At 43.1% G+C, this 24,626-nt stretch overlaps 1 protein-coding gene across 5 annotated transcripts in view; it reads right to left on the bottom strand.

The window, feature by feature from the left end:
• Positions 1-21,420, bottom strand: part of kiaa1549la (KIAA1549-like a) — an 80,221-nt gene extending 58,801 nt beyond the window's left edge. For 4 of the 5 annotated variants that reach the window (XM_066648446.1, XM_066648448.1, XM_066648450.1 and 1 more), the window contains exon 1: positions 20,788-21,420. In XM_066648446.1, the coding sequence (XP_066504543.1) occupies positions 20,788-21,022 (235 nt within the window). In that variant the 5' untranslated portion in view covers positions 21,023-21,420. The remainder of the gene's footprint in view (positions 1-20,787) is intronic. The other variant, XM_066648449.1, reaches the window with a different exon arrangement.
• Between the last annotated feature and the right edge of the window lie 3,206 nt (positions 21,421-24,626).

Raw genomic sequence — 24,626 nt, 5'->3', positions numbered from 1 at the left:
CAGTGTTTCACTTTTTATTCTGTTTTATAAATGGTTATTAAAGACATTAAAGCATTTACAACCTAATTAACAACCATTAATAAGCAGACTGTAAACCATTTATTAACCTTAATAAGTGTAGTCTTATTCTAAAGTGGTACTGGATCAGTTAATATGCAGCCACATAAATATTCATGAGGTCAGGTACATATACTGAATGATTGGTTCTGGATCCCTAATTCATCTCCAACCCACCTTAAATGTACTGAATGATGCTTCATCACTTTAAAAATGAACTTTCATTGATCTACAGCCCCATTCCAGGTGTTTTATACCCCCTACTGCACAATGTGAATTGTGTATCCTGACCTGAGCCTCATGTGGCTGATTGCAGTCTATAAAGTCAAAACATCTAGTGGAAGGCTTTTTCACCAGAGTAGAAGCTGCAGCCGAGAGGTGAAAAGATGCCTGAAGAAACGTTGGATAAGCTGACGTCAACAACCTTTTAGCCTTATAGCAAGAGTAGGAAGCATATGGTTAAGAAACATCTCAGAGTCCAACCTTTCAACGACACAGCCTCAGTCACCTTCAGATTCACATTCTCCACAGCTGGGAAAGTGGCACTAAGCTGCAGAGGGCTGTAACAGATCTGTTTGATATGCAGGGCTTGATTCTTTATGGAGAATAATGTTGTATTCTCCTGTGTCAGCTGGAGGGGCTCTCGTTCCTGTCGCTGCATCTAGACAATGCTTTCCAACAGCTCAGTGTGGATTAAATATATTCAGTATGTCTGTAAATGTAAAGACATGGGACACATCTTTTGGGACATATACATATTTGCCATTTGTAATTTATCTATTTTCATTTTCTAAAGTTTCATTTTTCTGATTTAAATATTATCTTAAACATATAAAAGTGGGATATCTGAATAACAGAAAAAAATATTTTTAGATTTTTTCTTGCATTACCAGGAGTCAATTGAAACTCTTGACTCCTGCAGATGATGTTGACAAATCTAACCTCTTGTCTAAGATAGAGTCCTTTGTCTTAACCAGGACAGCCCCAGGGCTGTGGATTAAGCCACTTTTAAGAGATGGTGCAGGTTAAAGGTCAAAGTAAAACATGAAATAAGTTCTGATTAGTTGATTTCCAAAGAAGTGCTTCCTCAAACTCAAAGCTTCAGGAAGTCTGGGTCGATGAATTCAGGTGTCAACTCAGTGGCAATTTGCGGGTGCAGTCTTTGTACACATTTATATATTATCAAAGTTTTTTTGAGTGATGCTCTAGAACAGGTGTCACCCCTGCAAAGGGCAGGGCCAGTGTGGCTGCACACCCTGTATAAATGTTTAGAGAAGGAGACTAGTTGATCAGACAAGTAGAATCGGGTGTGCTCCTGTTTCATTGGATTGAAAACTGGCCCTTTGTGGATACGATGGGTGACCCATGCTCTAGAAGAACCATTTTGGTTCCATATAGATCCATTTGGCTAATAATGTTTAAAATGGGAAAGAACCTTAAGATTGAGTGACATTTTTTAAACCTTTAAAAAGGTACCCACAAAACAAATAGTACTTGGAAATAAATGTGGTTCTGCATCATTCAAAGAAACATTTATAGAACCTTTATTATTTCTATTGTGTGTGTGTGTGTGTGTGTGTGTGTGTCTCACTCTTCCAGAGACACATATTTATTTGGTTGGCATATGTTGGACAGATGTCTCTGCCCCCAGTCACTACGATAGAGACCCCATAGTGTAACGTTTACTTAGTTGCCTTTAACAGAACTATCCTCGTGAGAAACGGTTTACATTCATTCATTCATTAATTATCTGTAACCTCTTATCCAGTTCAGGGTCGGGGTGGGTCTGGAGCCTACCCAGAATCATTGGGCACAAGGCAGGAACACACCCTGGAGGGGGCGCTAGTCCTTCACAGGGCAGAAACAGTGTACAGTAGATACAAATTAATCATACGCCTGTGGCATGTGACAGCACTCTGTTTGATGGACGATGCTATGAAGCAGATAAGAAACATCGCAACCTTCCCCTGACCTGCCCTCTGCCACCTTGACAGAAAAGTCTAGAATCCCACAGCTGTGTAAGCTGCGCTAAGAGGCTGTTTTGTAAGGGAATAACAGGCCTATTTGCTATGCAACATTGTGTCTACAAGAGCATAATATTCACTGCTGGATGTAATTACATGCTGCCGTTTTGGTCGGCGAATCGATGTGATGAAATATTGAGGAAGCTGCAGAAGAGCAGTGGATAAACAAGGCAGCCTTGTTCGCTGATGCAGCCTCTCTCTCTCACACACACACACACATTGGTGATTGGATGAGGGCAGTCATGTGACCTCTTGCAGGGCTCTGGGCAGGTCATGCAGTCCCAGCCTAATCATGCATCACCAGGCAGATGACAACAATCAGCCTCCACGTCCAGGTGATCTAGACAGGAAAGTGACCTAGAATCAATCTGACCCAATCTGCATTCGTACAGCGAAGGTGGCACCTCTGTGCCGTGGAGGTGCCGCGTGGTTTACTGCATAACGAGGCGCCGTCCAATAAAAAGGCAAAGATTTACGCTCTTCCTTTGTCTAAATGATGGAGACAGGCTAGCGCTGCTAATGCGCTAGTGCAGCAGAAATGAGCGCTGCGACACTCTGAGCGCCATCCATCCTCTTTACTGCACCTGTCTCCTCCGTCTGAGGGGGAGGGGATGTGGTGGTGGGAGGGTGGTGTTCATTGTTTGTGTTTGTTCTGCAAGCCTCACAGCATCCCACCTCAGTCACATCAAATTAGCGTCAGGCCCTGCAGCTCGCTCTTCCTTTCGAGTCCTGGTTCCTCGCACTGTCCCTTCCACATGCTTTTAGGAATTTCTTTCTTTCAAGCCTTGGTTCTTCTCAGCGTTCCTTCTGCAAACTCTTAGATGGGGTTTTCCTTGGGAGTCTTGGTTCCTCAAGCCCTGGTTTTTCTCAGTGTCTCTTCCTCATGAATTGCTTTTGATCCTTGGTTTCACTCAAGGTTTTCTCTTCAAGGTTTGTTTCCTGTTAGGTCTGTTCTATCTGTGATTCTGAGATTTCTCAGTGGTTTCCTCGGAGACGGTTCCTTCAGAGTCTTGGTTTTTCTCGGGCATTCCTTCTGCAAACTCTTAGATGGTTTGTCTCAGCATTTCAATCCTTGGATTCACTCAACATTTCTCCTGAAGGATTGTTTCTTGTTAGAGTGCATGCTCTTATGCAGTTCTTTTCTGTGTGAAATTTGTGATTATCTGTGAAATTTCTCAGTGGTTGTCTTGGAGACCTTTCCTTCAGAGTCTTGGTTTTTCTCAGTGTTCCTTCCTCATGCCCTTAGGAGGTTGTACTTTCCCACCTTTACCCTCAGTGACACTGAATTGAGGCTTGGACCCACATTTCTGGAGAAATGCTTTGGAAGTGTGTGTGTGTGTGCTGTATAAGGCACTCTGCAAATAAAGCTGAATTGAACTACATTGAGATGAAGGGCTCTTCAGGGCCCAGCACTCGCTTTCCAAGCTGCAGAGGCTCCGAGCTGCTGGCTCCAGCTCGCAGGAAAGATGCCGACTTTTCAACATGCAGGAATATTCGTCAGCCAAGCTCTGGTGGAGCACCTTTGATGCACTTGACTCAGAGTCCCAGGGGCCAGACAAGCGATCACAGGCACATTAAAAGTGAATGAAGGCTCTTGCTTTCTTCCAGCTCACACTTCTCTATCTCTGTCTCTGTCTTCCAGGCCAGCTCTCATCTCTGAGCCAAGCTGAGCTGACCCCTGGGGAAAGAGCACAGCAATCAAGTCTCTTCAAAACAAAAGGTTTTTTTTGGGGCAGGACGTACAACCTCCTATACAACACCGTCTCGGTGATCACACAGCAGCACGTAGGCGACAGAGGACGAGACGTCAGTGATTTCTGGCATCCGAATATGTCCATCCTGTTTTTTTCATCACACCACAGCTCCTCTGAGAGATTTTGTTGAGGGTAAAGCGTGACGCTGGCAGCAAGGAGGAGGCTGTCTGGGCCAACACTAATAAATGGAGCATAATAAAATCCTTTTTTTTTATGTCCTTATCATAGAGTGGATGCAACTGCAGGTGTGAAAGGTCAGAGAGAGACAGCTGAGCTCTACTGCTAGAGGACGTCATTAGGGAGAAGAGCAAACACACAGCAGAGGGAACAACATGAGGAACTGAGAGATGAAGCATAGACAGAGAATCAGTTCAGAGCTCGGAATCTTTAGGAAAATAACCTAACTTTATTTTAACAAAGACTCGATTGTTATGAATCTTTTCAACAATGCAGTGATTTTTACAGATGCAGCTGTTTTTATAAACCATACAAATATGTTTTATAAAAATCATGTCCTGAAGAAGAGGCATGTTACTGTTTGCAAAGGCACAGACAGTGTAACTGTCCCCTCAAAGGTACAGCAGGTGTCTTAAAGTCCAGTTGTGTACCTTGAAGCCACATTACACTCTTTTTTCCAAGAAAAAACTCTATACTGGAAGCCTGTGCTATCTCCTGCAGTGTTGCTATCAGTGTGTGAAGAGTGGGAGAAGAGGGTTGCATTGACAATCCAACACAATGGGCAGCACTTTGAACACATTTTTTAAGTGGTCAGAAACTTGTAAATAACTCATAAAAGAATAAAGTTACACACACCATTTTTTTTTCTTGTGAAATTCCCAATAAGTTTGATGTGTCACATGACCCTCTTCCCATTGAAAAAACAAAAGTTAACTCCAAAATGGACGACTTCAAAATGGCCACCATGGTCACCACCCATCTTGAAAAGTTTCCCCCCTCCCATATACTAATGTGCCACAAACAGGAAGTTAATATCACCAACCATTCCCATTTTATTAAAGTGTATCCATATAAATGGCCCACCCTGTATATATATTTTTTTATAATAGAACTGTTTTAAATAGAAAAGCAAAGTAAAAGTCTGCCATTGAAATGGGATTTATAAAATCAATTTAATGTCACAACCTGCAATTTAAATAAACTATGATAGAATTATGTCACCAGAGTGACCATTAAAGTTACCACAAGAGCAACAGTTCTCAGAGTGTAATTTACAAAAAAATATAATCAATCAAAACAATCAGCTGAAACAGTGTTAGAATGTGAAAGTGTTTTTAAGGTCTGAATTCATTAAACGTTTTTTTAAAGTTGTATTGTTATAAGTATTTGTTTGAGATAAACAGTAAAAATACTACACATTTTAGATTGAACTGACAAGCGATTTACAGAGTTTTTCTGTGAATCTTCTGTGAGGAGTGTGGTGTGTTGTCCCTGTGTCCGCGTGGGTTTCCTCCGGGTGACTGTCTGTGAGGAGTGTGGTGTGTTCTCCCTGTGTCTGCATGGGTTTCCTCCGGGTGACTGTCTGTGAGGAGTGTGGTGTGTTCTCCCTGTGTCTGCATGGGTTTCCTCCGGGTGACTGTCTGTGAGGAGTGTAGTGTGTTCTCCCTGTGTCTGCGTGGGTTTCCTCCAGGTGACTGTCTGTGAGGAGTGTGGTGTGTTCTCCCTGTGTCTGCAAGGGTTTCCTCCGGGTGACTGTCTGTGAGGAGTGTGGTGTGTTCTCTCTGTGCCTGCGTGGGTTTCCTCCGGGTGACTGTCTGTGAGGAGTGTAGTGTGTTCTCCCTGTGTCTGCGTGGGTTTCCTCCGGGTGACTGTTTGTGAGGAGTGTGGTGTGTTCTCCCTGTGTCTGTGTGGGTTTCCTCCGTGTGACTGTCTGTGAGGACTGTGGTGTGTTCTCTCTGTGTCCGTGTGGGTTTCCTCCAGGTGACTGTCTGTGAGGAGTGTGGTGTGTTCTCCCTGTGTCTGCGTGGGTTTCCTCTGGGTGCTCCGGTTTCCTTCCACGCTCCAAAAACACACGTTGGTAGGTGGATTGGCGACTCAAAGTGTCAGTAGGTGTGAGTGTGAGTGAATGTGTGAGTGTGTGTGCTGCCCTATGAAGGCGCCCCGTCCAGGATGTATTCCGCCTTGCGCCCAATGATTCCAGGTAGGCTCTGGACCCTCTACGACCCTGAACTGGATAAGCGCTTACAGATAATGAATGAATGAATATTTTTAACATTAACTTTTTTTCCAGATATGGTATATTGTAATCCTTAATTTGTAAATACTATTTTGTGTGTACTTATACTAGTATTAATATATTATTATACTTAATGTTATTACCTTTTACTGAGAGCATACATTATTGGTTAATAATACCTGGTTATGATCAGATTCAGTGCCGTCAATTCACTATCTTCTGTTTTTTCTAATTTAATTTAAAGTACCGGATTATTATTATTTTCACGCTTACTCTGACGGAGCATTTGAGATTCCAGAAAAAAAAAAAAAAAAAACTCAGGGACAAGCCACAGTCGAAGACACGTGCCCAAGATCAACAGAAAATGTGACACAGCGTCTAGGCCAGTTTGGAGAAAGAGAGCTGTGACTAAATTTCTAATGCTGCTCAAAATCCTGAGGAGACCACGTTTATTCTAAGTGTCATGAAAACTCTTAAGAGCCACTGAGGGTTGACAGAAATGAGGGCACGAACAGACACAGATACACTCACACACACACACATAAACATTAGCAAAACAGCCGAGTCTCTTTCAAGACTCTTAATGAATTCATACCAACACAAACAACCAAACGCAGTAAAACGACACAAAATGATAAACGATACAAACACCAGCAAATAATAAATACATTAATGGCACAGCAGTGGCACTTACACGTGCTTCTATTAATCACACTTCAGGCCGGAAATAATTACATAATCGCCTGATCTCAATTATCAGAGCTGACCACAATGATTATCTGCAGCTGATTGACTTCACTGCAGCAAACAGGGCGTGAACTGAGTGTATTTTTGTCAGTTGGGTTGAGATTAATACACGAAACTCAGAACCAGAAACAACATTATTTAGACTCATCATAGGTCATCAACAACACAATTAAATAGTAACACGTGTTAAGCACAGTGGTGAGCAACATTTTTTTATTTGATATTTGTTAATATCACCATCAGAGGGCAGCAGTGATGAATGTTTGTTTATTTGAGGTTTGTCAATAACTCCTTTAGAAGGCAATAGTGAGGAATGCTTGTTTATTTGAGGTTTATCAATAACTCCTTTAGAAGGCAATAGTGAGGAATGTTTGTTTATTTGAGGTTTGTCAATAACTCTTTTATAGGGCAATAGTGAGGAATGTTTGTTTATTTGAGGTTTGTCAATAACTCTTTTAGAGGGCAATAGTGAAGAATGTTTGTTTATTTAGGGTTTGTCAATAACTCTATTAGAAGGCAATAGTGAAGAATGTTTGTTTATTTAGGGTTTGTCAATAACTCTTTTAGAAGGCAATAGTGAAGAATGTTTGTTTATTTGAGATTTGTCAATAACTCTTTTAGAAGGCAATAGTGAAAAATGTTTGTTTATTTGAGGTATGTCTATAACTCTTTTAGAAGGCAATAGTGAAGAATGTTTGTTTATTTGAGGTTTGTCAATAACTCTTTTAGAAGGCAATAGTGAGGAATGTTTGTTTATTTGAGGTTCGTCAATAACTCTTTTAGAAGGCAATAGTGAGGAATGTTTGTTTATTTGAGGTTTGTCAATAACTCTTTTAGAAGGCAATAGTGAGGAATGTTTGTTTATTTGAGGTTTGTCAATAACTCTTTTAGTGGGCAATAGTGAGGAATGTTTGTTTATTTAGGGTTTGTCAATAACTCTTTTAGAAGGCAATAGTGAAGAATATTTGTTTATTTAGGGTTTGTCAATAACTCTTTTAGAAGGCAATAGTGAGGGATGTTTGTTTATTTGAGGTTTGTCAATAACTCTTTTAGAAGGCAATAGTGAAGAATGTTTGTTTATTTAGGGTTTGTCAATAACTCTTTTAGAAGGCAATAGTGAAGAATGTTTGTTTATTTGAGGTTTGTCAATAACTCTTTTAGAAGGCAATAGTGAGGAATGTTTGTTTATTTGAGGTTTGTCAATAACTCTTTTAGAAGGCAATAGTGAAGAATGTTTGTTTATTTAGGGTTTGTCAATAACTCTTTTAGAAGGCAATAGTGAGGAATGTTTGTTTATTTGAGGTTTGTCAATAACTCTTTTAGAAGGCAATAGTGAGGAATGTTTGTTTATTTGAGGTTTGTCAATAACTCTTTTAGAAGGCAATAGTGAGGAATGTTTGTTTATTTGAGGTTTGTCAATAACTCTTTTAGAAGGCAATAGTGAAGAATGTTTGTTTATTTAGGGTTTGTCAATAACTCTTTTAGAAGGCAATAGTGAGGAATGTTTGTTTATTTGAGGTTTGTCAATAACTCTTTTAGAAGGCAATAGTGAAGAATGTTTGTTTATTTAGGGTTTGTCAATAACTCTTTAAGAAGGCAATAGTGAGGAATGTTTGTTTATTTGAGGTTTGTCACTAACTCTTTTAGAAGGCAATAGTGAAGAATGTTTGTTTATTTAAGGTTTGTCAATAACTCTTTTAGAAGGCAATAGTGAAGAATGTTTGTTCATTTAGGGTTTGTCAATAACTCTTTTAGAAGGCAATAGTGAGGAATGTTTGTTTATTTGAGGTTTGTCAATAACTCTTTTAGAAGGCAATAGTGAAGAATGTTTGTTTATTTGAGGTTTGTCAATAACTCTTTTAGAAGGCAATAGTGAGGAATGTTTGTTTATTTGAGGTTTGTCAATAACTCTTTTAGAAGGCAATAGTGAGGAATGTTTGTTTATTTGAGGTTTTTTAAACAATACCTTTAGAGGGCAGTGGTGAGTAACGTTTGTTCATTGGAAGGGAATTCATTCACAGGGAAGCGTTGAGTAATTATTAAATTTGATGTTTGTTAATAACATATTTAAATGACAGCAGTAAGCGATTTTGGTTTATTTAAGTTTTAGAAGGCAGTGGTGAGTAATGTTTATTTATTTTGATGTTTTTTATAAAGGCCTTTAGATGGCAGCGGTGAGCGATGTTTGTTTATTTGAGCTCAGGTTTCTCTCTTCAGTAATTAACGTCTGCTATCAACAAAGAAATCAAGTTCACTAATTCCTCAGTTGCAGATTTTAGACTCATACTTTAACTGTTTCTAATGAATAAAAATTTTAATTTGATTATTAAGTAAGGAAAATTAATTGCCAGCTTACTGATCCTGATTATGTGAGGTCAAATTGATGCAGTCTGCCACAATGACAGCAGCATAATGCTGAAGGTGGTTCAAGTTACATAAAAGTGTGGAGGCCATGGGACCTACGTGGAGTGGTTGACCACTGCTTTTAAAGACATATCATCAGAGCTGCCACAAATATACACAGCAGACTTTACTGGCCATGCCATTTACAAAGAAATGTATCCATTTACTGTATCAAAATACAGATGTACCTGACGTTAGCCTCCAACCTCAGACCATGTTCACGGCACGTCCTGGTGAGGCCCTCGTTTTACTGATTAAACCGACACCACTTGAAAGCAGCATATGCCCGCTATGTGGGTCAGGCCCCACACACTCCAAGCCCTGTTTCATAAGGCCTTCAGGTGCGAACCCACAATTCAATTTCATTACAGTCCTGCTAAACCATGTGTGTTTAATGACATCGCTAAGCTCATGTTCTCTCCGAAATAGGAATAGGGACTTGTGAGACTGATGAGGGTGCTTCTTCATAAAAAAATAAAATAAAATAAAATTTAAAAAATTAATTAATAAATAAAGAAAGAAAGAAAAAGAAAATAGAGAAAAGAACTTGAGAGATTTCAGAAACACCCTGTCCATGTCCTCAGATGCCTCGACCCCTCATGCATTAGGTAATGATTGGAACGGGAGCAATCTTTTCGGAGGCGCTTGCCAATAGACCATCAGCTGCTCTAATCTCATATTATCTTGGTACACGTGACGAGAAAATGACAGGCTTATGCTAAAGCAGATGTCCTAATACAAGGCAGGTGGCAAAAAGTCGCACCATCAAATGCTCAGAGCTGATTTTGGAGGCACACACAGGTAACACACACTTCTTTTGGACAGGAAATGCATCTAAGACTTTCTATTAACACTGTCAAGAACCCTTTCTTACTGTAACAGGATTTATCCAATCAGCTCGCTGTAAAACCACAAGAGCACAAGCCACTTCTATGTATTCCAGTCCAGGAGACAGAATGATCTCCTTCGAGATGTAATTATACGTATTCTGCTGAAACAATCTGGACATCGTAGGCCTGTATTAAATATGCAGAAAATGTTCCGCACATCATTTTATCACCGTTATCTAATAGGGTGCCAAGCACAGTGTTTTTAATATTCTCAGCACAATGCTTTATTCATTCTAGGCGGGAGAAAAGTGATGGGGAAAAATCTGATTAAATACATTGGGTTGTGTTGTTTTTCACCGCCGAAAGACTGAAAGACCTGCAGTGTGTGGAGCTGAAGCTACAGCGTTAGCAGATGCTAAGGCAATTGTAATTAATAGTATATGGGTTTGTGTTGATTATAATAACTGGATAAGCGGTTATAGATAATGAATGAATGAATGAATGAATGATTATTATAACACATCCCATTGTGATATTAATACATTGACACACTTGGGAATTGAATATGTTTAACGCTGTGTTTATTATTTTACCAAATATGAAAACAACTTCCTGACTTCACTATTGTTTCCAGAGCCTAGTTATTGTTAGCAGTTAGCATCTAGCGACGTAAACACAGTTAAGAAACAATACTGTTCAGTTTAGAAGATACATTTTATTTATGATGAATTATTAAATATCATAACAACCTCTAGCTTTTACTCTTCCTCCCCTCTCTCTTTCTCTCTCTCTCTCTCTCTCTCTCTCTCTCTCTCACACACACACACACACACACACACACACACACACAGACACACACACACATTCACATGTGGAGAAGACCTCCAAGTTCTTGTAACTGGAACATGGAGGTGTTTATTTTTTGAGCCACAAGCTGCGCTGTAGTGTTTACTTTATTTATTAAAGGGTCTGTGTCCAATGCTTAACAGCAGATCGAAAAGAAGCAGTGGCATGGCGTCGGGTGTCTTGTAGGAAGAACATATATATGCTCCTTTACTCTCTAACTGTGGACATGTTATCAGGGTGTGAGTCTTATAAAGGTGCATTTCCACTGCATGGTACTTACACTACTCTAGCTGAATCTACTTTTTTTTCCCCTTAGTTTAAAGTATTCATTCATTATCTGTAACCGCTTATCCAATTCAGGACCGCGGTGGGTCCAGAGCCCACCAGGAATCACTGGGCGCAAGGCGGGAATACACCCCGGAGGGCAACACAGACACACACACGACAATCCACCAGTTTTTGGACTGTGGGAGGAAACCGGAGCACCTGGAGAAAACCCACGTGGACACGGGGAGAACACACCAACTCCTCACAGACAGTCACCCGGAGTGGGAATCGAACCCACAACCTCCAGGTCCCTGGAGCTGTGTGACTGCGACACTACCTGCTGTGCCACCGTAGTTAAAAGTAACTGAAACATTCTTAGTACCTGCTCTCTGAGTGAGGTGAATACGGACTAAACTGTATGAAATCAACACAACTTAAAGATCTACAATTAATATAGAATAAAGGACAATTATGTTCCCTAACTGAAGGTACCGAATACGTGTCCCTGAGGGTACCACCACTGAGACAGCAGAAGGCAGATGAAAGAATCCAGAGCTGGTCGGTGTACAAGGAATGAAAAAACTCTACTGATCTGTCTGAACTTGACTTGGTTAAACTATATGCAACCCTAAAACCACAACAACAGGTGAATTCATGATGAGTAAACAACCCTAGAATGATCACCACGGTTGTGGGGGTTTCCAAAGCCCACAGTCCTGTTAGAGACAGTGTTTTGCAACGTCATGGGCTACAATTCGAACTGGAGCCGTAGTGGAATATGAACCAAGTTCAGGGAGTAAACGAAACAGGGAGTAAAGTCCAATAGAGTTGAGTAGTGAAGGTAAAATCCAGTTAAAAAGCACAATGTGTCCATAGGTTTGTTGACACACCCTTAGCAACCTCTGCTACTTAAAGGTGCACTCATTGCGGACACAGATGTTGCTACAAAGGCTCCCCAGCATTGGCTGGGCAGCAGTGGAATGGCATTCTTTGGGGTGATTGAGCAGTAACTTTAGGATGAGTTGCATGATCAAGAACTAATCTCCCTGTATCAGCTTTTGTTTTTTAAATAATTCTTATAAAATCCTTACAGAAATGCTCCAACATCTAGTGCCATCTCAGCAGAGTAGAAGCCGTTACAGCAGCAAATGGAGACAAGTGACCTATTAATAGCCTTGATTTCTGCAAAACCACTGGACAATCAAGTGTCCACAAATGCCCATGGACACAGAGAGTGTTATTGGAAAGACTCGTTTGTGTGTTTGTGGTGGAAGGACCTAGATCTGTACAAAAGACAAACAGCCACAGGCTACTTCCAAAAGTTACTTTTATTAGGTTACTGGATAACGAAATTAGCACGCATTAACTAGAGTGACCGGAAAATTCTGCTTTAGCACCCAAACAAGCTCCCTCGGGGCTCTCAGTGTCAACAGACACGGCCGTGCATAATGTGTTTAGCGGACAGAGAAAAAGACGTGGGGCCGCACATGTGTTTCTCGGTGGATGGCTCTGGAGGGACGTAATCAGGTTTCACACGCTCAGATCCTCTAATGCAGCGTGACCGAGGGGGACGTGATGGAGAGGGACATGGAACACGTCATAGGGAAATGGGCACTGGGAGAAGAGGATGGAGAGCCTCCAGCTGACAGCAGCGTGGCTTAATTGACCAGTGCAAAGGCCTCAGTGATAGTAATCAGAGACAGAGGGAAAGAGAGCGTCGGGGTGGGGGGGGGGGGGGGGGTGTTCTAAATTTAAAGCAGGGTCATCACTGGTCAAACTGTGCTTGTGTGAATATACCAGTACCAGTGTGGTCAAGCAGCAGGTTAATACACAGCAGCAGGACCCTGGACACGACTTATAACGCCTTTCAGGCTGCTTTTTAAAGCAGCTGAATTCACTAATTGCAACAGCTTAGTTTCTCATCTCTTCGCTGAAGAATAACGTCCAGTGCAGTATTAGCCTTTAATCTCTAAGGCCAGATTGGGATTTTGACCGAGCCCCCGGGATTATTCATCCCCATCTTTAATATCATATTAGCAGGCTGTTTAAATCTGTACAGTGAAGAGAACTCATAAACCTGCGGATCACATCCCATCTCGGTCCCAGTGGGAGTACCCTGATTAAATCATCTCTGATTAAGGCGGCTATTTATTTTGAAGGAGGTCGGGGGTGGATCAAATGTGGCGCTCAAGTGGCGTGATGTCAGACATTTGTAATTTTCGGATTAAGTTCTATAACAGCTATAAGCTACTGGTCAAAAATTGGAATCCCTTGTTATACTGTATATAAATAACTATTCAGTGTTGATTTGTGCAGCTGTGTGAGTGAATGTGTGAATGTGTGATGCCCTGTGAAGGACTGGTGCCCCCATCCAGGGTGTATTCCCGCCTTGCGCCCAATGATTCGGGGTAGGCTATGGACCCACCGCGACCCTGAACTGGATAAGCGCTTACAGATAATGAATGAATGAATTTGTACAGTTGTAGAGTCACTGCCACAGCTCTGAGGGTGCTGCTTTTGACCTGTGCCTTAGGTCACGGTCTGTGAGGAGTGTGGTGTGTTCTCCCTGTGTCTGCGTGGGTTTCCTCCGGGTGACTGTCTGTGAGGAGTGTGGTGTGTTCTCCCTGTGTCTGCGTGGGTTTCCTCCGGGTGACTGTCTGTGAGGAGTGTGGTGTGTTCTCTCTGTGTCTGCGTAGGTTTCCGCCGGGTGACTGTCTGTGAGGAGTGTGGTGTGTTCTCCCTGTGTCTGTGTGGGTTTCCTCCGGGTGACTGTCTGTGAGGAGTGTGGTGTGTTCTCTCTGTGTCAGCGTGGGTTTCCTCTGGGTGACTGTCTGTGAGGATGTGGTGTGTTCTCTCTGTGTCAGCGTGGGTTTCCTCCGGGTGACTGTCTGTGAGGAGTGTGGTGTGTTCTCTCTGTGTCTCAGTGAGTCTCCTCCTTGGAATGTACTGGTGCCCTGTCTTATGTGTGTTCTTGCCGTGTGTCCAATGATTCCTGGTAGATTCTGCACCCACCTGAAGTGATCAGAGGTGATGAATGAATGAATCTGTACACTATGTCCAGATGTTGCACAAACCTTAGAGCTTGTAGGCTTTATTATTTTACGGCCCACTCCCACTGTTTTGCACACAGCTTGCAGTGAAATTAAATGAGATTCTGTGGAGCAGCTACACATGAGGTCATATAACTACACTCAATAGTAAGCTTAGACTACAGTTAGTCCCAAGCACATAGAAGAACCACTTTTGCTAATATGGTCAAATAGGTAAAGAACCTTAAGATCAAGTGATGGATTTTTAAACTTTTAAAAGGTTCTTCACACACACATTTTTTGCACAAAAATCGTTTTTTATCATAGTTCTTCTATGGCATTGCTCAAAGAACCATACATCTGTAGCACCTTTATTTTTAAGACTGTAATCTATCTGTGACGCCACCCCCTGTTGTTCAATGGTCAGGACCCCCACAGGACCCCCACAGGGCAGTGAGGGGTTTAACTGATGGGGATTAAAAACTCCAGCAGCAATGTTGTGTCTGATCCACTCATACAAGCACAACACACACTAACACACCACCGCCGTCAGTGTTACTACAGCGCTGAGAATGATCCATCACTCAGTGGGGTTCCTGAGCATTGAAAAACAGGGTGAAATGGGGATAAAACGTAGACAGAGAAACAAATGGAGAAACTAGAGTCAGTCTTTTGTAGAACTACAAACTGCTTCTCTAAGGTCAGTGTTTTTTCTGCCGTCTTTTCTGACCACATCAAAAGGACATATTAACAAGTACAGTCATACTGCAGCTGCAAAAGAATCCCAATAACACGCTGTCCACTGATGTCCACTGCCTTTTACTCATGTCCAGGTCATCGCAGTGCTCCCACAGCTGTGAAACGCTACAGAACGCTGGCCCTGGTCATCTCCTGAATATTACATGATGCTGACAGGTGACAAAATGTCCCTTTAAAGGGATCAAACAAAACCTGCATCAATTCAGCTCATATCTGGCAAGTATTCAGAGGTTCATCCAAAACACACAGGGAGAGGGGGGGATCAAATCAAACGGTGCAGTTCATCATTGTCATTCTGATAATACACTCACTCACTCTGCTCCTCTCTCAGAAAAGAAAAATGTTAGGCAGATCAGTTCCCATGGCAACACAGCACAGTAGGCTCCTGTTGACTCGCTGGAGCATCACTATGGAGGCATTGAAGGAAACGAACTGCCGTGTCTCCAGGAAGAAACACACACGCGCACACACGCACACACACACACAGAGAAAGAGGAGTGAGGGGATGTTGGGAACTCAGTATTAAGGGCTGCACTAAGTCAGCATGAAGACTGTCCATAGCCACAGCACAATGACCTTAACTTCCTCAGCTGTTAGTGCTGTATAATAAAGACCATCCTACGCTTACTTTCCAGCCCACGTCCAAAACAGCGGTCATTACGTACAGCTCATACTCATTTCTCTTATGTGGGTATGCTATACGTCCAAATATCTGTAGCCACCAGCTCATCCAACATTTTGCCTGGCATCAAGGGGTGCTATCAGGGTGGGTATGTTCATACACACACACACACACACACATTACGTACACATTACAACATTAAAGCGGACATATTCTCCCCCTTTTCCACAGTTCTGTGTTCTCATCAAACATCTGTGACCTGCTTTGGTCAAAACACCACAAGGACCAAATACCACAGCAGCATTCTCCCCCTGTCTAAAGAGCCTTGTTTAGAGCGCCTGTTCCTTTAAATAATGATAAATGATAATGAGCCATTTGCTGTTCGCTGCAGCGAGGACTGAGGAACAGAATCTCTGGATTTTAGCCGTTTTTGCTCTGTACTATTTCTTCTCTGCTCTCGTTTCCTACCTTTTTACTCAGTTCTAAATTATCGGTGTGGTCCTGTTTCACAGTTTGTGTGTTGGTGGACTCCAGATCTCTGATCATGCTCTGAATAAGTGATTTTGTTTTAATAGTAAGACCTCTTTAAGAACAGAACACTACACAGAAGTCTAAACCCATCAGCTTCAGGAGGCTTGCCATATTTTCCACAGTTCCAAAGTTCAGTCTCAGATGTTGGTTGCTTTTAAGCATATAATTCCAAACACATTCAGTGATGCTGAGTTAAAGCTGCAAGAACCTTAGTGTTTAAGCACCCCTTAAACTGTTTGAGGGCATCTTCCTCAGAGTGTTATGTTATGTTGTTGTTTTGTGTCCCCTTAATGACAGTTCTGCAGACATCCTCATAACATCTTGTTCATAATATTACACAGACCACCAAAACAGAACCTCAGTAAACATTTATAGGACATGGCTTGTTTGCTGGGGCTAAGTTAATTGAGTTGCAGTGGTTGTTTGTTCATCTCCTTTTCTCAATACGAACTCAACAGAGGGATGCCTTCTTCAGCCAGTGTTCCTTCTGACATCAAGGGGGGAAACGACAAAATAGCAGGAGAATGTTCATTCATTCATTCATTCATTCATTCATTCATTCATTGTCTGTAAGCACTTATCCCAGTTCAGGATCGCGGTGGGTCCAGAGCCTACCTGGAATCATTGGGTGCAAGGCGGGAACACGCCCTGGAGGGGGCGCCAGTCCTTCTCAGGGCAACACACACTCACACATTCACTCACACACTCACACCTACGGACACTTTTGAGTCGCCAATCCACCTACCAACGTGTGTTTTTGGACTGTGGGAGGAAACCAGAGCACCCGGAGGAAATCCACGCAGACACAGGGAGAACACACCACACTCCTCAAAGACAGTCACCCGGAGGAAACCCACGCAGACACAGGGAGAACACACCACACTCCTCACAGACAGTCACCTGGAGGAAACCCACGCAGACACAGGGAGAACAAACCACACTCCTCACAGACAGTCACCCGGAGGAAACCCACGCAGACACAGGGAGAACACACCACACTCCTCACAGACAGTCACCCAGAGGAAACCCACGCAGACACAGGGAGAACACACCACACTCCTCACAGTCACCCAGAGGAAACCCACGCAGACACAGGGAGAACACACCACACTCCTCACAGACAGTCACCTGGAGCGGGAATCGAACCCACAACCTCCAGGCCCCTGGAGCTGTGTGACTGCGACACCACCTGCTGCACCACCATCAATGCACGAAAAACTAGTTGTGCACCTAAATGAACATGTCCACAATCAGTGCACCTTAAAGGGAGTCTGCAAACTTTTGGACACATACTATTATACCACTATCTCTACAGGTTTGTCTGTGGCATGGTTCGGATAAACTCGTTCACACACAGCTATGAATCCATGCATAATTATGTAATGTGTTTCATTACATAATTACATATTCAAGTCATAACTCCAGTGTTGGTTTAGATTAAGCTTTTACAACTACCTCCCAACAGGGAAGAGAATATATTAAAAATAAACAACATACCATCGATCAAAACAAATCTTGGACCTTTGTTTGTTTTAGTGTTCCAACGTTGGGCTGACCTCACTAACGACAAAGGACAGAGCTTTGAGGATATATACCTTATTTATATTGTCTATATTGACTAATCTGTTCAAAGCCATTCCCAGTGGGTTGAGGTGAAATGGAACACTCTCAGGTAAAAAGGTAAGTGGTGTTAAAGTCCAGATGTGTTCCCTAAAGGTACATTACACACTCTTCTCCAGAAAGAGAGGAGGATATTTGTAAACATTCATTATAGAACTGTTTAAAATGAAATAATAAAAGTCCTGGAGATTAAATGGAGCATATTAAATCAACACAATTTCAACATCTGCAATTATAATAGCAAATGTGGTGCAAATATGTACCACCACAGAGAGAGATTTTCGGACAGTGTACAGTTTCTGATCTTGCTCTAATGGAGATAGGAACCAGGAATCACACTGTTTACAGCACAAACACAGCCATTTAGTGTCGCAGTCACACAGCTCTGTGTCACACAGGGACCTGGAGGTTGTGGGTTCGAGTCCCGCTCCAGGTGACTGTCTGTGAGGAGTGTTGTGTGTTCTCCCTGTGTCTGCGTGGGTTTCCTCCGGGTGACTGTCTGTGAGGAGTGTGGTGTGTTCTCCCTGTGCCTGTGTGGGTTTCCTCCACGTGACTGTCTGTGAGGAGTGTGGTGTGTTCTCCCTGTGTCTGCGTGGGTTTCCTCCAGGTGACTTGTCTGTGAGGAGTGTGGTGTGTTCTCCCTGTGTCTGCGTGGGCTTCCTCCGGGTGACTTGTCTGTGAGGAGTGTGGTGTGTTCTCCCTGTGTCTGCGTGGGTTTCCTCGGGGTGACTGTCTTTGAGGAGTGTGGTGTGTTCTCCCTGTGTCTGCGTGGGCTTCCTCCGGGTGACTTGTCTGTGAGGAGTGTGGTGTGTTCTCCAAAACACATGTCAGTCCAAAACACATGTTGGAGGTGGATTGGCGACTCTGAGGTGTCCATAGGTGTGAGTGTGTGAATGAATGTGTGAGTGCGTGTTGCACTGTGAAGGACTGGCGCCCCCTCCAGGATGAGTTCCTGCCTTGCGCCCAGTGATTCCGGGTAGGATCCGGACTGCGACCCTGAACTGGATAAGGACTTACAGATAATGAATGAATGAATGAATGAATGTTAAAACAGAGGTATACTCTTCTCTATATGGTTAAGCTTTATTTTCGAAATATGTATGTCTGATACTAATCTTCATGTTCCTCTGACCATTAGTGTCCTTCTAAAACACTTTGTGTAATACCTTTGTGGGAAGTTTAAATGTTAAGACTTCGGACGTCGGGTTCCTATCACCAGCTCTGTGAACAATTCTGTCTTCCACTTCTCCTTAAATCAGTGCAACTCAGAGTGGCTTTTTGCATCTTAACCACAGATTTATATATAACCAGTGAGACAAGTGAATGGAGTCAGGTCTCTTAGGAGAGCGCAGACGCTAAAATGTCCTGTCTAACATAGGACTATGATAACAGTCCACACTGCCACTCGTTCTTCTCTCAGACAGAGGTGGCTTCAGCGAAGATTATGAAACACTAACACACACAACAATCTTACCCCTTGTCCCTGAAACGTGTGTGTGTGCGTTTGTGTGTGCATGTGAGCGACAGAGAGAGTAAAGAGAAATCTGATGATACTGTGCATTTGCGCGTTCTCTCAGGCTTCTTGCCTTTGATGTAAACAACTGTGCTGTGGATAAGAAGAGCTTTCTGCTGCACTGTGCTGCTGCTGCTCTCTCATATTAACTCACACACACACACACATCACTGCCTGTGACTAAACGCAAAATAGCATAAATTCAGTGACTTAATCACGCAAAAGGGGCGCGGGGTGGGGGGGGGGGAGAGAGAGAGAGAGAGAGAGAGAGAGAGAGAGAGAGAGAGAGAGAGAGAGAGAGAGAGAGAGAAAGAGACAGAGAGAGTGAGACAGAGAGAGAAAGACAGAGACAGAGAGAGAGAGGAGAGAGAGTGAGACAGAGAAAGACAGAGAGAGAGACAGAAAGAGAGAGAGACACACAGAGAAAGAGAGACACAGAGAGAGACAGAGAGAGAAACAGAGAGAGAGAGAAACAGAGAGACAGAGAGAGACTTGCGCAAAAGCATTGCACCACTATACTGCCCTCAGTGAAACGTCAAAGGCCTTGTTTGTGTCCGGGCTTTTGTTCTGAACCAATCCCAACACGTCAGAGACGGTTGCATTTTACCATTCACCTTCATCCCATGTTCCCTGCTAAACATAGCCAGCGCTCTTGAGCTTTGTGCTGTGGTTAAACTCACATACGTCCATGAGGAGATAAACAACACCGCTCCATAGGCCACAAGCCGAGACCAGGCTAATACCACTGTGGGGGAGAAAAGGAGGAGGGGCTCGTACGTGAACAGTGTCATAGCTCCACTCCACAGTCTGACTCTGAATCCCTTTATCCACGTTCACACTCCTAGTTCTTCTTCTCACACTCAGTTCAAGTTGTTAATAGGTGATCACCACAAACGGTTATAAAGTGTGGGGTCTGTGCTCGTGATTTGAGCTAATCCCAAACTGAACAATTCTAATTCATTCATTCATTCATTGTCCGTAACCCTTATCCAGTTCAGGGTCGCGGTGGGTCCAATGTCTACCCGGAATCACTGGGTGCAAGGCAGGAACACACCCTGAAGGGGGCGCCAGTCCTCACTCACACCTACGGACATCTACCATTCTAATTCAGGTTTCATTAAAAGAGTCATTTATCGCTCCTTTAATGTGGTTTTAAATCATTAGGCTCTTATGGCCTTTATAGGTCTCAGTATTTGTCATTTTCACAAAAACAATCACCTCCATAGCGTAGCTGTTTATTTAGTCTCCCGTCACTCATTGTTTAAACTCCTACAGTCTCATCTCTGCTCTTTTGGGGTTATTTCAATGGATAAAAATTCATGATTCCTTAAAAGTGGCTTAGACAACTCTAAACCTTCACCTGCATTCAGTACACACTTATCTATGACTATGTAACTATTCCCCACCTCTACCTCCACCCACCCCTTGACCCCGGGTGTCGACAGGATTGGTTCTTTAGGTTTGTGACATCACAAAAACAACTCCATAGCTGCCTCCCCGCTGGCTACAGCCTAATAGGAAGCCCCTGTGGTCAAATACGAAGCCCGTGTGTCCACAGCGCGAACAAGAGAGACTCATACAGGTTGCTAACCGTGTGCCGTGGCGGTGGCGGCGGCTGCGGCTGCGTCGAGCTGCAGAAGCACGAAGAGCACGGTTCCCGCAGTCAGCAGAGCTCCTCCGCTGAGCCGCGCGGTTTTCCCGCGTTGTATAGTCGCCATGAGGCGCCTCCGTCCCGGGCAGCGCTCCTCCCCAGAGCCGCCGTCTCCTCCACCTCCTCCTCCTCCTCCAAACCCGGAGCAAGCGTTACGCGCGTTTCTCGAGGCCATCTGGACGCACTGGACACAAACGACAGCAGCTCTAAAGGCTCCGAAAGAGGCATCGGACCGAGCCTCCGCGCTGAGTTACGAGCTCCAGCTCTTCTCCTGCCCGCAGCATGGGAACTTCAAGGCAACGACGGCGGCGCGTAAAGACGCATCCGTGCGCACCGAGCGCGTCGAATCAGCCCCAGCCGCAGCCAGGAGACCACCGCTCATCTCAGGCCGATACCACGCGGAGGAGACGCTGCAGACACGGCTCAGCGCGAGCGTGAAGCGCACGCAGCCATCTCCCGGAATGACATCAAATGAGAAACGTGAAATAAATAAATAACGAGCACCAACGCGGCACGGGAGCGAGAGAGAGAGAGGGGGGGGGGGGGACACGCGCCACAGCGCCCCCTGCTGGCCGTAATCTGCAAAGTCACAGACTTGATTTGATTTGAGGCTAAACGTACAGCTCTTATATGCAATGGGACAGTGTAATAGTAGAACCTTATTACCATGTGACACTATGTTTATAACACTAGTGTTATAAAGAGCCACATCCCAAAAATAAAGGTCTGTGACACACACACCTTTAAAGACCTACCTCTTGCTTGTTTCTTAGGGACCTCAGATGTCATCACCCAAAGGTGTTTGGGAGTGAAGGAGCAGTGTTGTGTCCTCCTTCAACATTCACGGCTGGTGTTCCTAACCCCCAAATGTCGGATACAGGTGTGTGTGTTTGCTACCCTGTGTGTTTAATGCACGATATATTTTCCTTGTTCCTTAAATGATGCAGTAGCTTGCAGCTGGTCAGAAGACAAGATCCCTGGACTCTTTCTATTCACGTCCACTGCACCGCCGACACTTTGAAAGGAGGATCCAGCTCTTATCGGTGGATCATGAATCCACAGCAACAGGGGGCTTTAACAGGTTGTAGAGGGATAATAAAGGGCCTAAGAAACAATTAGGCGTGAGAGGAGGATGCTTCAGTACAGAAAGACCCTAAATAATCAGGACGATTACATAACAAAAGTCAAGATGTGTTATAAGGACAGGTGCGGTTCCCAAACTCGTCCACACGATGGCGGTGTTTCGTCACTTTTTGACATCGTTGCTTGCACCAGCTGGCTTCGTGATACAGGAAAAGGCCCAGCAGGAACGCTCCAAAACTACTGGGAATAATTTCTATAAAATTATGTTGAACATTTCCGTGAGGATTTGATTACATCTCGCCACAGTTTAAGAGTGGTCAGGTAGTGGATGGAGCTCCAAACGCCAGTGTCTTGTGGGGGAATTACACCCCTCTAGCCAACCCTTTTCACTGAGGATGGTGGCCTTAAACTTCCTTTATCCCCATTCCACCCCGTTCTTCAATGGTCAGGTATGATTCGGGTGGTAGATCATTCTCAGTGCTGCAGTGACTCTGACGGGGTGGTGGTGTGTTAGTGTGTGTGGGGATCAGACACAGCAGTGCTTTAAGAGTGGGGATGATGCACCAGCACTGAGAATAAACCACCGCTCAAATGATACAGATCTTCAATCTAATCTAATGATGTAGAACTACAAAGTGCTCCTATAAAAGTCAGAGGGGTATGTATGTATGTATGGAGACAGGTGTGTGTTCAATCTAACAATTGATCATTCAGTAGTGTCACAATAATCCATCCATCCATTATCTGTAACCCTTATCCAATTCAGGGTCACGGTGGTTCCAGAGCCTACCTGGGATTACACCCTGGAAGGGGCGCCAGTCCTTCTTAGGGCAACACACACTCACGGTCACTTTTTTTTTTTTGGAGTCACCAACCAACCAACCTACCAATGTGTGTTTTTGGACTGTGGGAGGAAACCGGAGCACCTGGAGGAAACCCACGTAGACACAGGAAGGACACACCACACTCCTCACAGACAGTCACCCGGAGGAAACCCACGCAGACACAGGGAGAACACACCACACTCCTCACAGACAGTCACCCGGAGGAAACCCACACGAACACAGGGAGAACACACCACACTCCTTACAGACAGTCACCCGAAGTGGGAATCGAACCACAACCTCCAGGTCCATGGAACTATGACGCCTACCTTCTGTGCCACCTGTCACAATAATAATAATTAAAAAAAAACGAAGGACAGCATGTGCCTGCAGCAATATATACTTTAATTCAAAGTGAATTTTGACAATACACCATCATTTCTTTAAATTTGACACTCACCAAATAGTCACCAGGAAAACCCGCTTTTGTGACAAAGTACATAAGGCTTGGTCACATATAAATCACTGAGAACTAGAGAGAAGTAACGACTGAAAAACAGACATTACAACTTAAAAAAAAAAGAAAAGAAAAGAAAAGAAAGAAAAAAACAAGTGAAAGAAATAAAGTAAGAAAATAAGTTTCCCAGTCCTCGTATACTGAATATTGCACAGTGCAATGGCTACATGGCAAACTAATGTAGCATAAAATCATAAGCAAATTAGAAAGCCACAAAATCTACAAATATTAAAACAGTAACAGTTCAGATTTAGTAAGTCCATTTACTCTGAAGTCTAAGTATATTATCTGATAACTTGCAGTGAGATTCAACTTCTACTAAAATATAATCTGCAGGGAAAAAAATTAACGTTAATAGTTCTAAAGCAATCAAACCCAAAGGAGAGGGGAGAAACTGTTATACAGTAGCACATATGACAAAGACCCTGAATTTCTGTACACAAGTCTCCAAAAGAAAATAATAATAAAATAATATTAAAAACAAGCCAGAACCAACTTAGAGGAAACAAATCGTTTGGTATAATGGGAGTCTGACACGTCCGAAAGTTTGTTAAATTCCTCTATGTTTACCCCATGATACACTTTATTATTAATTTAGTTTCATTTATTTATTTTTTTAAATCTCTAGTTGGGTTTGGTAGATCTTGTCAAAGACATTGTAAAACAGATCCGATGCAATGCATACAACTGTACAATATACCCATGTACTTATTTTTGTACTTGTCTCTAGTGCTACATGCTTAATAATAACAATAATAATGTATATATCTACAAGTACAAAAGTGAAATGAGTGATTTTGTGGCACTGGGACCACGGTTTCTTTTTGGACCTGATCTGCAACTGCACAAAGTACATTAAAGCAATTCGTTTGCACAATGCTATGAAATCTTTTACCCTGTCAGAGGGAGAAAGGGGTGCTGTCGATCCCTTTGCCTCTACACGAGGTGTCAAACTGCGGGCTGATGTTTACAATCACAGTGTATGTATGTAAAGCTTCCCAAATACGAGAGAGAGAGAGGACCATGTTAGCGCAATGGTGATGATCCCTGATAGCATTTCATTATTGGATTTCTTTTGTTGGTGTTAGATATTACCCATTAAAACAAACCCAAAAAAAAAGAAAGAAAGAGAAAAACAAACAAGCACACAACCAGTAAAGATATAGTTCATACTTTCTATTAAAAATCTAAACCATGGACAATAAAGGAATCTCATGTGAAGAGACGTGTGGGGACTGCATTGCATGTTTGGCTCATTACAGCCAAATGACACAAACTAGGACAGACAAAAAAAAAAAAATAAAAAATAAAAAAAAAAAAAGCACATCCCCACACCTTGCACACGCCACCTACTG

This window comes from Hoplias malabaricus, chromosome 17, assembly GCF_029633855.1.
Source record: "Hoplias malabaricus isolate fHopMal1 chromosome 17, fHopMal1.hap1, whole genome shotgun sequence".
Classification (NCBI taxonomy): Eukaryota; Metazoa; Chordata; class Actinopteri; order Characiformes; family Erythrinidae; genus Hoplias; species Hoplias malabaricus.
The sequence above is the reverse complement of the archived record's forward strand: the minus strand, read 5'-3'. Positions and strand labels throughout refer to the sequence as shown.